General features: G+C 49.4%; 6 protein-coding genes across 6 annotated transcripts; 3 read left to right on the top strand and 3 right to left on the bottom strand. All coding sequences in view use genetic code 12, as the record gives it.

The window, feature by feature from the left end:
• Positions 1-451: 451 nt before the first annotated feature.
• CXQ87_002279 (uncharacterized protein) lies at positions 452-1,517 on the top strand (the record flags this gene model as incomplete). The annotated part of the gene is made up of 2 exons (XM_025480794.1): positions 452-540; positions 587-1,517. The coding sequence occupies 2 exons, from the start codon at positions 452-454 to the stop codon at positions 1,515-1,517; spliced, it is 1,020 nt and encodes a 339-aa protein (XP_025335094.1).
• Positions 1,518-1,840: 323 nt separating this feature from the next.
• MRP20 (mitochondrial 54S ribosomal protein uL23m) lies at positions 1,841-2,704 on the bottom strand (the record flags this gene model as incomplete). Its single annotated transcript, XM_025480795.1, has 1 exon — positions 1,841-2,704. One exon carries the CDS (start codon positions 2,702-2,704, stop codon positions 1,841-1,843), a length of 864 nt encoding a protein of 287 aa, XP_025335095.1.
• Positions 2,705-2,856: 152 nt separating this feature from the next.
• On the top strand, positions 2,857-6,559 carry CXQ87_002281 (DNA-directed RNA polymerase II subunit RPB2; the record flags this gene model as incomplete). The annotated part of the gene is made up of 3 exons (XM_025480796.1): positions 2,857-4,986; positions 5,013-5,579; positions 5,600-6,559. 3 exons carry the CDS (start codon positions 2,857-2,859, stop codon positions 6,557-6,559), a joined length of 3,657 nt encoding a protein of 1,218 aa, XP_025335096.1.
• Positions 6,560-6,732: 173 nt separating this feature from the next.
• On the bottom strand, positions 6,733-7,257 carry CXQ87_002282 (mitochondrial 54S ribosomal protein uL13m; the record flags this gene model as incomplete). The annotated part of the gene is made up of 1 exon (XM_025480797.1): positions 6,733-7,257. One exon carries the CDS (start codon positions 7,255-7,257, stop codon positions 6,733-6,735), a length of 525 nt encoding a protein of 174 aa, XP_025335097.1.
• A 135-nt stretch (positions 7,258-7,392) lies between these two features.
• RPB7 (DNA-directed RNA polymerase II subunit) lies at positions 7,393-7,914 on the top strand (the record flags this gene model as incomplete). Its single annotated transcript, XM_025480798.1, has 1 exon — positions 7,393-7,914. One exon carries the CDS (start codon positions 7,393-7,395, stop codon positions 7,912-7,914), a length of 522 nt encoding a protein of 173 aa, XP_025335098.1.
• Positions 7,915-8,010: 96 nt separating this feature from the next.
• On the bottom strand, positions 8,011-12,300 carry SIZ1 (SUMO ligase; the record flags this gene model as incomplete). Its single annotated transcript, XM_025480799.1, has 2 exons — positions 8,011-9,825; positions 9,850-12,300. 2 exons carry the CDS (start codon positions 12,298-12,300, stop codon positions 8,011-8,013), a joined length of 4,266 nt encoding a protein of 1,421 aa, XP_025335099.1.
• Positions 12,301-12,643: the final 343 nt, after the last annotated feature.

Consider the following 12,643-nt stretch of genomic DNA (forward strand, 5'->3'; position numbering starts at 1 on the left):
TACAATCTTCACGAATTTTCATCAAAACTCTCAACCTCCAAATCTCGCAATTCTTGTGTTTTGTGCCTCAGCGAAAGCTGGTCCTCCTGCGCCTTGCACTAACAATCGTTCGGTGACAGACCGTTGCTGCACGGAAGCTTGCGGAGGGGTGCATCTCAAATCAGAACAAGCCCATAAATCACAAAACCGTTCTCAGAATGTCGATAAAACTGCCTCTTCTGATCACAATGGTGTTTTTAAATTCCCAAAAGGACCGCTGTGCATCGAAATAGGTCAACCCCCGGGTGGCTGCGAAACCACGGTTAAGTTTCCCCAGAATCCAGGAAACCTTCAGCAACCAGAACATGTCCACGCAGCAAACGTTAAAAGAACAACTGATGCAAAACCAGCGCCGTCAAAATATAAAACCAAATAATCTGTCCCTCCTCCCTCTCACATTCACCTGTATTCCATGTCGATCTTCTATGACGCCCCTGGCGTGCACATGCCCATCATATCTTATCTCTCACTACTACTCTTTCTCATGTTTGGTATCTTCAAGTACGTACACTAGGTGTTTTTTTTCGCCATTTCCTACTAACTCCAGCTCCTTTGTCGGGTCCATTTACCCCGTTATCGCCTCCTACAAAGCCTACGATGACTACGCCCGTGTGGCGTCTCTGTCAGCTGCTTCGTCGGTTCAGATAGGTAGCGTGTCTATTCCTTTTGGAACCATGCTTAAACGTGCCACTGCTGCCGAAGGCTCTGTTGAAGAAGACTACTTGAATTCCCGTTTGCTTACGGTCCAGATGTGGTTGATCTACTGGATTGTCCATGTGAGCATTGGCATTGCCGAGCTGATGCTCTTTTTGACCTGGTTGCCCTTGTACTCTCTGTTCAGGCTCCTCGTGTCTGCCTGGCTCATTTCCCCCATTGTCTTGAGCTCCTTGCGTCTTAACAGAACCAAGGCATTGACACCCCAGGAGGTGCAGCAGGAGTGGGCTGGCTTCTCAACCCAGGGCTGTGGCTTGGTCTACTTCCAATACCTCAAGCCGCTTTTTGACGAGCAGCTCAAGGCTCTCATCAACTTCAACTTTGAGCCGCTTTTGAACCAGCTCGCCAGATTCTCCGGCGCGTCTACCATATTCTCGTACGCGGGCACCTTTCTTTTGAAGAACCAGTTTAAGAACTTCGCAGGCCAGGATGACGGTTCCAGAGACGTCAATTCCAGAGACGTCAATTCCAGAGACGTCAATGCCCCTGCTGACTCCTCTGCTCCCGCTCCAAACCCTAACTCCCCACCTCCTCAAGAAAACGCCTTTGCCGCCGCTGCTCAGAGTGCTGGTTTTGGTGCCGCTGCAGGCCACATCCAGAACTTCTCCAACCTCGCCAAAAACTTCCAGTCCCGTGGCGAACCTGCCAGGGAAGATTTAGCCGATTACGACATGGTCAACACGCCATCTCCGTCGCCCGAGGGCCAGGAGGGTGTCAAGCAGAGAAACGTCTCTGGTGGCAAGGAGAAGAAGCTGTGGTGGTAATAGAGCGGCCCATGTGTATCTGGTTTCTATGGCTGTATACAATGTATTCTCTTACTTACGCTGGCCTTTGGCGGTTCATAGAGTCGTAGAAGTTTTGATTACTGCCTAAATGGCCCACATTGATCTCCTTAATTCGACATCTGCTGTAGGCGGCGCCCAAATCTATATATTGAGTTAAAGCAATTGTGGCAATTACTTGAGTAGTCGAAAAACAGCACCTAAAGCACCCATCTATAATTCTCATGATACACTTCTTTCCTAAATCCAAAAAGCAGCTGCCTTCCCTACACTCTCTCTAAATGACGTTTACTATGTACATTGGTTTACAAGTTCAACAACTTGGCAACAGCGGCACGGTCGGCCTTCTGCTCCTCCCTAGAGGTGATGCTCTCCACTTTAGCCTTAAGAGCCTTCTGAGACTTGGCAGAAACAAACACATTGGGCAATTGTGGCTTGTTGTAGAGTCCGTTGTATGCGTTGGTGGGTCTGTCGGCGTTACTTCTGCCTTCGAAGTTCTTGGTGAACTCCATCTGGTTCAAGTCAGACTTCTGGCCTGGGTCCTTGGCACTCTCAGGCAAGTCAGGCCAAACAAAAGGCTCTTCCATGTCAATGGTCATTTTCTTCATCTGACGAGAACGGTGGCGACCGTAGTCCATCATGGTTCTGCGCCACACAGCGGGCATTAGCTGGACAGTGATATTAAGTGCTCTCAAGCCGTAGACATGCCAGAGGTAGTCTCTCAAGTCAAGCTTGTTGAAGCTGCGGGGCACGAGGAAACGGGCCTGGTATGGAGTGTGCTTGGCCAAAGGAGGTAAAAGGACAACACGTGCCTTGGGCAAGTATACCTGCTTGTTACCCACTTTGAAGTGAGGAAGACCCAAGGCCACCTCTTCCTGGAAAGCTTCAAAGTTTCTGCGGGCCACCTCGTCGTTGTTGCCCTTGAACTTACGAGGCACGGGTTTGCCCGCCTGCTTGTACATTTCTTTTATCTTCTGTTGTGGGAAAAGCGTGTTTTTCACCTTTTGGGAGAGAAGTGGCTTTCTCTTTCTGCGGAAACCGTATCTGGGAGGAGTAAGGTTGACGTCGGCGGCGTTGACCTGTGGGTAGCTCTTGGGCGTGAGCTTGTGGTGCACTAAACGCCGAGCGCCAAGCGACAAGCCGGCCATGGCTCGGGAGATGCTGTTCATGGTGGTTGATCTGGATGAAGATTTTTGAGAAGCGGTTGAAGAAAGTTGGTAGTGTCACGTGCTAGACGTCACGTGTGTTGATAGTCGTGTGCGCACCACAAACACCCATGCGAAAATTCAAAGGCGACAAACATTAAGACAGCTACCTCCCAATGTCCACCCCCATCGCCACGGACGACCCTTATGCTTACGAGGAAGACGACTCGAGCATCACGCCCGAGGACTGTTGGACGGTGATCCTGTCGTTCTTCCAGGAGAAGGGTTTGGTGTCGCAGCAGTTGGACTCGTTTGACGAGTTCATCGAATCCACCATCCAGGAGCTTGTCTGGGAAGACCTGCACTTGATCTTGGACCAGCCTGCCCAGCATACTTCGGAGGACCAGTACGAGAACAAGCGTTACGAGATCACGTTTGGCAAGATTTATATTTCGAAGCCTACGCAAACCGAAGGTGATGGTACCACCCACCCTATGTTCCCACAGGAGGCCCGTTTGCGTAATCTCACGTACTCGTCGCCTTTGTACGTTGACATGACGAAAAAGAAGTTCAAGTCGGATGACCGTGTGCGCAAGGGCACTGAGCTCGACTGGATCGAGGAGAAGGTGGAGAATGAGGATGCCCAGACCAAGGTGTTTTTGGGTAAGGTGCCCATCATGTTGCGTTCCAAGTTCTGTATGTTGCGTGACTTGGGCGAACACGAGTTCTACGAGTTGAAGGAGTGCCCATACGATATGGGTGGTTACTTTGTCATCAACGGTTCCGAGAAGGTTTTGATTGCCCAGGAGCGTTCGGCTGCTAATATTGTGCAAGTCTTCAAGAAAGCGGCGCCTTCCCCTATTTCCCACGTTGCTGAGATCAGATCCGCCCTCGAGAAGGGTTCACGATTGATCTCCTCCATGCAAATCAAGTTGTATGGTAGAGACGACAAGGGCACTTCCGGTAGAACCATCAAGGCTACCTTACCATACATCAAAGAAGATATCCCTATCGTTATCGTCTTCAGAGCCCTCGGTGTTGTCCCTGATGGTGATATCTTGGAGCACATCTGTTACGACGCCAATGACTGGCAAATGTTGGAGATGTTGAAGCCCTGTGTTGAGGAAGGTTTCGTCATTCAAGAGCGTGAAGTTGCGCTCGACTTCATCGGTAGAAGAGGTGTCTTGGGTATCCGCAGAGAGAAGCGTATTCAGTATGCCAAGGATATCCTCCAAAAGGAACTCTTGCCAAATATCACCCAGGAGGCTGGTTTCGAGTCTAAAAAGGCTTTCTTCTTGGGTTACATGGTCAACAGATTGTTGTTGTGTGCCTTGGAGAGAAAAGAACCTGATGACAGAGATCACTTCGGTAAGAAGAGATTGGACTTGGCTGGTCCTTTGTTGGCCAGTTTGTTCCGTCTTCTTTTTAAGAAGTTGACCAGAGATATCTACAACTACATGCAGAGATGTGTGGAGAACGATAAGGAATTTAACCTTACGCTTGCTGTCAAATCACAGACTATCACCGACGGTTTGCGTTATTCCTTGGCCACCGGTAACTGGGGTGAACAGAAGAAGGCTATGAGTGCCCGTGCTGGTGTGTCCCAGGTGTTGAACCGTTACACATACTCTTCTACATTATCTCACTTGAGAAGAACTAATACTCCTATCGGTCGTGATGGTAAGATCGCGAAGCCTAGACAATTGCATAACACACACTGGGGTCTTGTGTGTCCCGCTGAGACTCCAGAAGGTCAAGCCTGTGGTTTGGTCAAGAACTTGTCGTTGATGACATGTATCTCCGTCGGTACAGCCTCCGAGCCTATTCTCTATTTCTTGGAAGAATGGGGTATGGAGCAATTGGAGGACTACGTGCCCTCTAACTCGCCTGATTGCACCAGAGTGTTTGTTAACGGTGTCTGGGTCGGTACTCATAGAGAGCCAGCACAGTTGGTTGACACGATGAGAAGATTGAGAAGACGTGGTGATATTTCGCCCGAGGTCTCGATCATCAGAGATATCAGAGAAAGAGAGTTCAAGATTTTTACCGACGCTGGTCGTGTCTACCGTCCCTTGTTTATCGTTGACGATGATCCAGAATCTGAGACCAAGGGTGAGCTTGTCTTGCAGAAAGAGCATGTCCACAAGTTGATGAACTCGGAATATGACGAGTTCGATGATGATCCTCTGTCCAACCACTACACCTGGTCTTCGTTGGTGAATGACGGTGTTGTGGAATACGTGGACGCCGAGGAAGAAGAAACTATCATGATTGCGATGACCCAGAGGACTTGGAGGCTTCCAAGAGTAGCTTGTCCGAAACACAACACAAGAGTTTGCAAATGGAGGAACAAGACCTCGACCCAGCCAAGAGAATCAAGCCAACCTATGTCTCTTCCACGCATACATTCACTCATTGTGAGATCCATCCATCTATGATTCTTGGTGTTGCAGCCTCCATCATTCCATTCCCTGACCATAACCAGTCTCCTCGTAACACCTATCAGTCTGCTATGGGTAAACAAGCTATGGGTGTGTTTTTGACTAACTATGCCGTCAGAATGGACACAATGGCAAACATCTTATACTACCCACAGAAGCCTCTTGCCACTACCCGTGCCATGGAGTTCTTGAAGTTCCGTGAGTTGCCTGCTGGTCAAAATGCCATCGTCGCTATTGCATGTTACTCTGGTTACAACCAGGAAGATTCTATGATTATGAACCAGTCATCCATTGACAGAGGTCTTTTCAGATCTTTGTTCTACAGATCTTACATGGATTTGGAAAAGAGACAGGGTATGAAAGCATTGGAGACTTTTGAGAAGCCTTCCAGATCTGACACATTGAGATTGAAGCATAGTACTTATGAAAAGTTGGATGATGATGGATTGATCGCCCAGGTGTAAGAGTCAGTGGTGAGGATATCATCATCGGTAAGACTACTCCAATTCCTCCAGACACTGAGGAGTTGGGTCAGAGAACACAATATCACACCAAGAGAGATGCATCCACTCCTTTGAGAAGTACCGAGTCTGGTATTGTTGACCAAGTTATGTTGACTACTAATGGTGATGGTGCTAAGTTCGTCAAGGTCAGAATGAGAACGACTAAGATTCCACAAATTGGTGATAAATTCGCCTCTAGACACGGTCAGAAGGGTACGATTGGTGTTACTTACAGACACGAAGATATGCCATTCAGTGCTCAAGGCATTGTTCCTGATTTGATCATCAACCCTCACGCCATCCCATCGCGAATGACAGTGGCTCACTTGATCGAGTGTTTGTTGTCTAAGGTTTCGTCCTTGTCTGGTTTGGAAGGTGATGCTTCTCCATTTACAGATGTCACCGCTGAGGCTGTTTCTAAATTGTTGAGAGAGCACGGATACCAATCCAGAGGATTTGAAGTTATGTACAACGGTCACACAGGTAAGAAGATGATGGCTCAGATTTTCTTTGGTCCTACTTACTACCAGAGATTGAGACATATGGTGGATGACAAGATTCACGCCAGAGCAAGAGGTCCAGTGCAAGTCTTGACCAGACAGCCAGTGGAGGGTAGATCCAGAGATGGTGGATTGCGTTTCGGAGAGATGGAAAGAGATTGTATGATTGCCCACGGTGCTGCTGGTTTCTTAAAGGAAAGATTGATGGAGGCCTCGGACGCCTTCAGAGTGCACGTCTGTGGTATCTGTGGTTTGATGTCTGTTATTGCCAACTTGAAGAAGAACCAGTTCGAGTGCCGCTCGTGCAAGAACAAGACCAACATCTACCAGATACACATCCCTTACGCTGCCAAGTTGTTGTTCCAGGAATTGATGGCCATGAACATCTCCCCAAGATTATACACCGAAAGTTCAGGCATCAGTGTGAGAGTTTAGGGATAAAATTAGCTTGTATTATAAAACATTACAAAAGGAATATACGGAAAAGAAAGCGAGTTGTAGGCCAACAAATAATATGACCTCAGAGATACGCTTTACAAGACTGTCTACAAAACTGCCAAGGCATCTATCTTAACCGTATGCTTACTATTTACAACCTTTTTGTTCCCTCACTTGGAGAGGTAGCTCTTCCGGAGCTCGGCAGAAATGGCCTCCTGGCGCTCCAACTCAGCGATCTTCTTCTTCATGTCTGGCACCTCATCGGCATGCGCAATCAAGTTCTGACCGTATGGGTGCTCGTGGCCATCAAAAACTTTGAGTCTGTCCATTCTGGCGAGCCTAAGCTTGTTCTTTGGAATCATGCCCTTCACGGCTCTCTTCAAGATCTCACCGTAACCCATGTTGGCGATCATTCTCTCCATAGGAACGAGCTTCAACGAGCCCGGTCTTCCCGTGTGCGACCAGTAGGTCTTATCCGACATCTTGTTACCCGTCACCTTCATGTGGGAGCAGTTGGTCACCACCACGTAGTCTCCATGGTCTCTGTTTGGAGAAAAGGTGGGTTTATGCTTGCCTTGCAAAGTCAAGGCTATGCTGGCGGCCAAACGACCCAAGGTTCTGGGATCGGCGGCCATATCCACGTGATGCCAGACCCTCGTTAGGGCGAGCGTGGAGTTACCGATTCTCTGGGACATGTGTAGTGGGTGGTTTAGAGCAGTGAGGGTGGAAAAAAATGTGAGGAAGAAGTAGGCGCTACGTACAGGAACCTCACCAATTTCTCACTCCACCAACATCCTATATCTCCACTGGTTCTTCAGGATTCATCGACCATGTTCTTCCTCAAAGACCTCTCGTTGAACTTGACGCTCCATCCGTCCTACTTCGGTACGCAGATGGACCAGTACTTGCGAGATAAACTTCTTCTGGACGTCGAGGGCACTTGCACAGGTCAGTTTGGTTACATCGTCTGTGTGTTGGACTGTATGAACATTGACGTGGGCAGGGGTAGGATCATCCCGGGCCTGGGGATGGCCGAATTCGAGGTCAAGTACCGTGCCGTTGTGTGGAAGCCGTTCAAGGGCGAGGTGGTTGATGCTGTGGTGACGACGGTGAACAAGATGGGTTTTTTCGCCGACGTGGGGCCCTTGTCTGTTTTCGTCAGTACCCACTTGATTCTGTCGGACATGAAGTTCAATCCCTCTGCCAACCCACCTGCGTACGTCTCTCCAGACGAGACTATAGAAAAAGGATCCCGTGTGCGCTTGAAGATTGTGGGTACTAGAACCGACGTCAACGAGATCTACGCCATCGGCTCCATCAAGGAGGACTACTTGGGACCCAGCCCCTTGTGATGTATCATAAAGTCTACAGCAAACCCGTCCTGCCATTTTGTATATTACGTGCCCGTGGCACCTGAAAATAAAGTATATCGTGTATTGGACCAGTAGCTAGTCGTCGAGCTCAATGATCTGTGACGAGTTGATTTCGCTGGGGTCGAATTTTTTCAGGCTCTGGCGGTTGAGTCGCTTGTTCCACGATCTTTCTGACGACGAGTTCAGGATGGACCGTTTCTTGCCGGTGGGTGTTTCTATCGACATGCGCTCGATCCGGCTATCTATAGGTGAGGTGCTTTCGCCGCTATGTTCTTGCACCCGCTCGACCTCTGGCGTAGCCTGAGGTGGTGTTGGTCTTTCAGATTCACCGTCTTGTGGAGGTGCCCTGTTAAACGGGCTTCGAGACCGCCAAATGTTACCAGTAACTTCAATGCCAAGTACTCCTCTGATTTTCTCCAATGCGTCTTCCTCTGTCAACACGTCAAATGCAGATCTCAGATAATTTTCACTCCGAGCTGGTGCTTGTGGTGCTGTGGGTTTTGTGGGCTCAGACTGTCTGTCGGGTTCATTCTGCGTCCGCTCGGCTGCTTTTTCTGGCAATGAATCTGCCTTGGTTTGAACCAGAGCTCGGGGCGGTTCCTGAACCTCTTGTTGTTTCTCTTGTGGTTGTTCTGCCAGCTTCTCTGATTCTTTATCAACTGCAGCTTTATTAGATGTTGTTAAAGGACTCACAGAAACGGTCTGATCTTCTCCATTGACATCCTTGTTGAGCTTAAACTGCTTATTCACCACACGAGGATGCGTTTCTGACGAGGCCTTATTAGCATTATTGTTGCCGGTAGTATTTGCTGGAGCTGTGGCGCCACTTGCTGTACTGCCGCTTGCAGCACTAGCTCCTGTTGCACTGGCACCAGCTGTACTAGCACCAGCTACACTGCCACTAGCCTCACTCGCTGCTGGAGTGTTTCCCGGAGTCTTTGACGCCCGATCCTCTGGTTTATGCTGAGATCCGTTGGTCCCAGGCTGGCTAGGAGGATTGAGTGGAGGACTGGACAGTTGTGGAAGCGAAGGTAGAACAGGTATGCCGCTGTTGTTTGGGAGCGTACTGCTGGGGTTGAGCGCCATTCTGTTGTAGTTGTTAATGAGGGATGACGACGTCAGAATGAGCTGGCGGTAACGTTCGGCTATAGCATTCTGGCGCAGAGTTTCCGAATTGCTAGAAAGGCTGCCCGCAGAATGAGGACCTTGATGAAGTGACGGTCTCAGGTTATCGGAAACCTCAGTAGTAGATGGGCGCTGCGGAATTGAGGGCGTTGACTGTGCCCTATTCTCCAGGCTGTCGGATCTTAGAGGTGTTTCTTCAGCAGAGGCTGATTTGGAAGCTACTATAACCGGCGAGCTTGTCAGACGAGACTCGCGTCTGCTGTGAGACTGAAGTGGTTGTGGTTCTGGTTTCTGGGGCGCAGAAATGGGCTGAGTTTCAGACGATAACTGTGGAGTTTGAGTGCCAGAAGGTGTCTGTCTTGCTGATTCACTTGCAGATGGAGCACGGCTTTGAGGATGCAGAGAGGGCGTTGTGTTTCTCTCTTGTGGTGTTTCATCCACAGGTTTCGATGCCTCTCCTTCGGGTCTGTTCTTATTTCCATTGTTCAAGTTCCAGCCAAAAACAGGCTTTGGAGCCAGTGGCTGAATTGGAAGCATGTTTTGTTGATTGACTGGAGGCTGAGGTTTGAACAGATTACCTTTCCCAAGTTCAGGAACCGCTGACTTTTGCACCGGGTTCTCCTTGGCCCAAGGCACATGAAAACGATCATTCGGTGGATGTGGTGGATCCTGTCGCGTTAAGGTATTAATTGACGGGAGTCTGGTGGCACTCTGCTGTCCTGAGGAGCTTGGAGCTGGTAGAACTGGAGATCCGTGGTGAGATAACTGAGGTGAGTGGAGGGATGTGACCAGAGTCGATCTATTAGAAACCGGAGGAGGACTCATTTGCACATCTCTTGAAGGTAGGTTTTGCTGCGTTCTCACCGGAGGCAAAGAAGGACGGGCTTCTGTTCCCAGATCCAGCTCCTCTGGGATAGTAGGGGCCTTGCGACGACTAACGTGGCTGAGAGGTACGTCTTCGTGACGAGCCAATGGTTCGTTATCAGAGGAGGAATCCTCCACTTCCACTGGCCGAGCTGCACCATTCGCATTTCTCTCGCTACCATTTGAATTAGGTGGCTTTGGAAGACTGTGGTTCAGGCCGTCGGGATTGAATAAAGAAGGTAACAGTGGCTGGGGTAGTTGAGGACGCCCATTGCTTGATTGAGGTGGCGACTGGTGTGGTGAAGGTTGGTGCTGATGAGATTGTGATGAGTGACGAGACATGGGCTGGCGTGATTGATGCGATTGAGCCGATGGTGATTGCACTGCTGGAGGTGTCCTATGGAAACCAGGGGCATCTCTTGTTCCATGATATCCGTTCATGTGTGCTGGACCTCCTCTCATGCTGTTCAAGGCACTCAACCCAGTTCTAGCACTCATGTTACTCAAGCCGCTGTTACCACTAGCACCACTAGCACCACTGAATCCACTCATTCCACTGTTTGCACTGATACCGCTGAGGCCACTCAATCCACTCATGCCGCTCATACCACTCACACTGCTGGCGCTGCTGTTTCTTCCACCATCATTGAGCCACGGGGCTTGTGAATAATTCCTATTCGTATTCGTCGGGGGCGCTCTGTATGGCGGTCCAGAAACGTCTGAGTGTGTGGCTGACGAGTTGCTTGATGTTGCTCGGTTATGCTGTAGAACATTTTCACTAGTGGTTTGATGCTCGCGGTTTATGGGTTTTGGTACGTTTGGAGCCGGAACTTGTGAGTGCGTCAGTAATGGAGTGTTGTGCTGGGTTGAAGGGCTAGCCTGTGATGGGGTTTGCTGTGGAGTTTGCTCGTTTTGGGTAGTAGGCCTTGCTGGTGGGGCTTCATCCTCACTATCACTGTCAAGGGAAATAACCTCAATTGACTCATTGGCAGGCTCAACTGACTGCTCTGGAGGAGGTACAGAAGCTGCTGCGCTAGGGCTCTTGGGAGCTGGTGAGGACTCATTCTTCGCATTGCCTTCAGTCTCGGTTTGGATGGCCCACGAGCCGTCCGTATTTAACATGACCGTGTCGACTTCTTCTGACGTTTTTTGCAAAATGTCGTTCATGTAGTCCAGTACAGCAAGCGAATTCTGGTCCATCTGAGCGGAACAAACGGGACAAATCCACGAGGGAATTCTTTCTTGCATTGTGAGGAAAGACAAGCCGTCAAAACACTGGACGTGATCGCAAGTGGTAGACTTCATTGGGTGCTTCATGCGGGCATATGTCAAGGGACATCGTAGGGAAATCGAAGATGTGTCCATGACGATATCGTCATCTTGGTTCAACTCATAGTCACGCTGGATTGTCTTTTTGGTAGCATCCACAGGAATATGCTGCCCATTCTTCTCTATCTCTTCCACTAACGTCTCAGGCTTGTGAGCATGCACGATATACATGTAAAGGATGTAGGGCTCCATGGCGTCTGAATACACCACATTGACCGTAAACTGTCTTCGGAGATTATTCACGTACTTTGTGAGATCAGCCGGCCGACAGGTTCCGGGCTTTCCCTTGAGGCCCTTGACGTACTGCTTCGTATTAATGCCATCAACATGGATTTCGATAGGGGGAAACTGGATGGGCGTTTTGCCTGGGTTCGGCGTGGAAGAAAGACCTGAAAAAAGGTACAAACGGGCATCTGGATTCAGTTGTAGCACCTCCACCTCTTCGCTGTTCAAGCTCACTGGCACATTACAAACGTTTCTGCCCTTGGAAGCAACCATCATGTATGGAAACCCATGAACCATTCGTATTAGACGGTAAAACAAGGTGCTCTGAAATAGAAGCATGGGTCCCGTGTACCGTGGGTAGTAGACCGAGCCGTGCAGAGTGTTCCCCAGTGAGTAACCTCCAGCCATAGGATTGGAGGGTTGAGGCGGTTTTCTATGTGTGTGAGGGGACATCCCGTGCGTGAGCCGTGTATTCTGTTGGCTGTTCTGCTGCAGTAGTTTCTCCGTATCTATAAGCCCCAGCTGCAAAGCATGGCACAAGGTGTGGAAGTCTGGTACCGGGTCGTGATTGAGCATCTTGAGAACCACCGATCTGATGGCCAAAAGACGAATGTTCTCTCCGGCAGCGTAGCAGGAACGAGTATACTGCTCCAAGCGGTCCATAAGATCCTGTTTCTTGCCCTTCAAGGCCAAACCCACAGATTTGCAGAGGTCCTTGAGTTGGGTCACTTTCAAAAGTCGAAAGAAGGTGAGGGTGCTTTCGAACTCCGTGGCCAGCAACGCCAGCCGCAGTTGGACTGTGCTGCTCGGTGGCTGGCTCATTGTGACGGTGTATGCTGAAGATTTTCCGGCCTTTTGGCGGAGTTGGAAGGTTTTGCTAACAAGCTAGTGTTTAGGTGAGTGTATATGGAGCAGCAGCAGTTCTGCAGAGAGTTACCAGAGACACCAGATGGATGTTGGTGGAAACGGGAAATGTGGGTGCTTTGAATGGATATTTGGACTTTTTGGGTTTTATTTAGGGAATATTTTGTCTACTGTGATATGACTTTTGCTGTGTGGTTTATGTTGGATTGGGCTGCAAATCGCACATTTTAACAGAAACCGTGAATTTAGCAATAGTGAGAAGAGGCACTTAGTAGATCCGAATTTTTTTCACACTTAAGAA

The sequence above is a fragment of the Candidozyma duobushaemuli genome (genome assembly GCF_002926085.2).
Source record: "Candidozyma duobushaemuli strain B09383 chromosome Unknown B_B09383, whole genome shotgun sequence".
Classification (NCBI taxonomy): Eukaryota; Fungi; Ascomycota; class Pichiomycetes; order Serinales; family Metschnikowiaceae; genus Candidozyma; species Candidozyma duobushaemuli.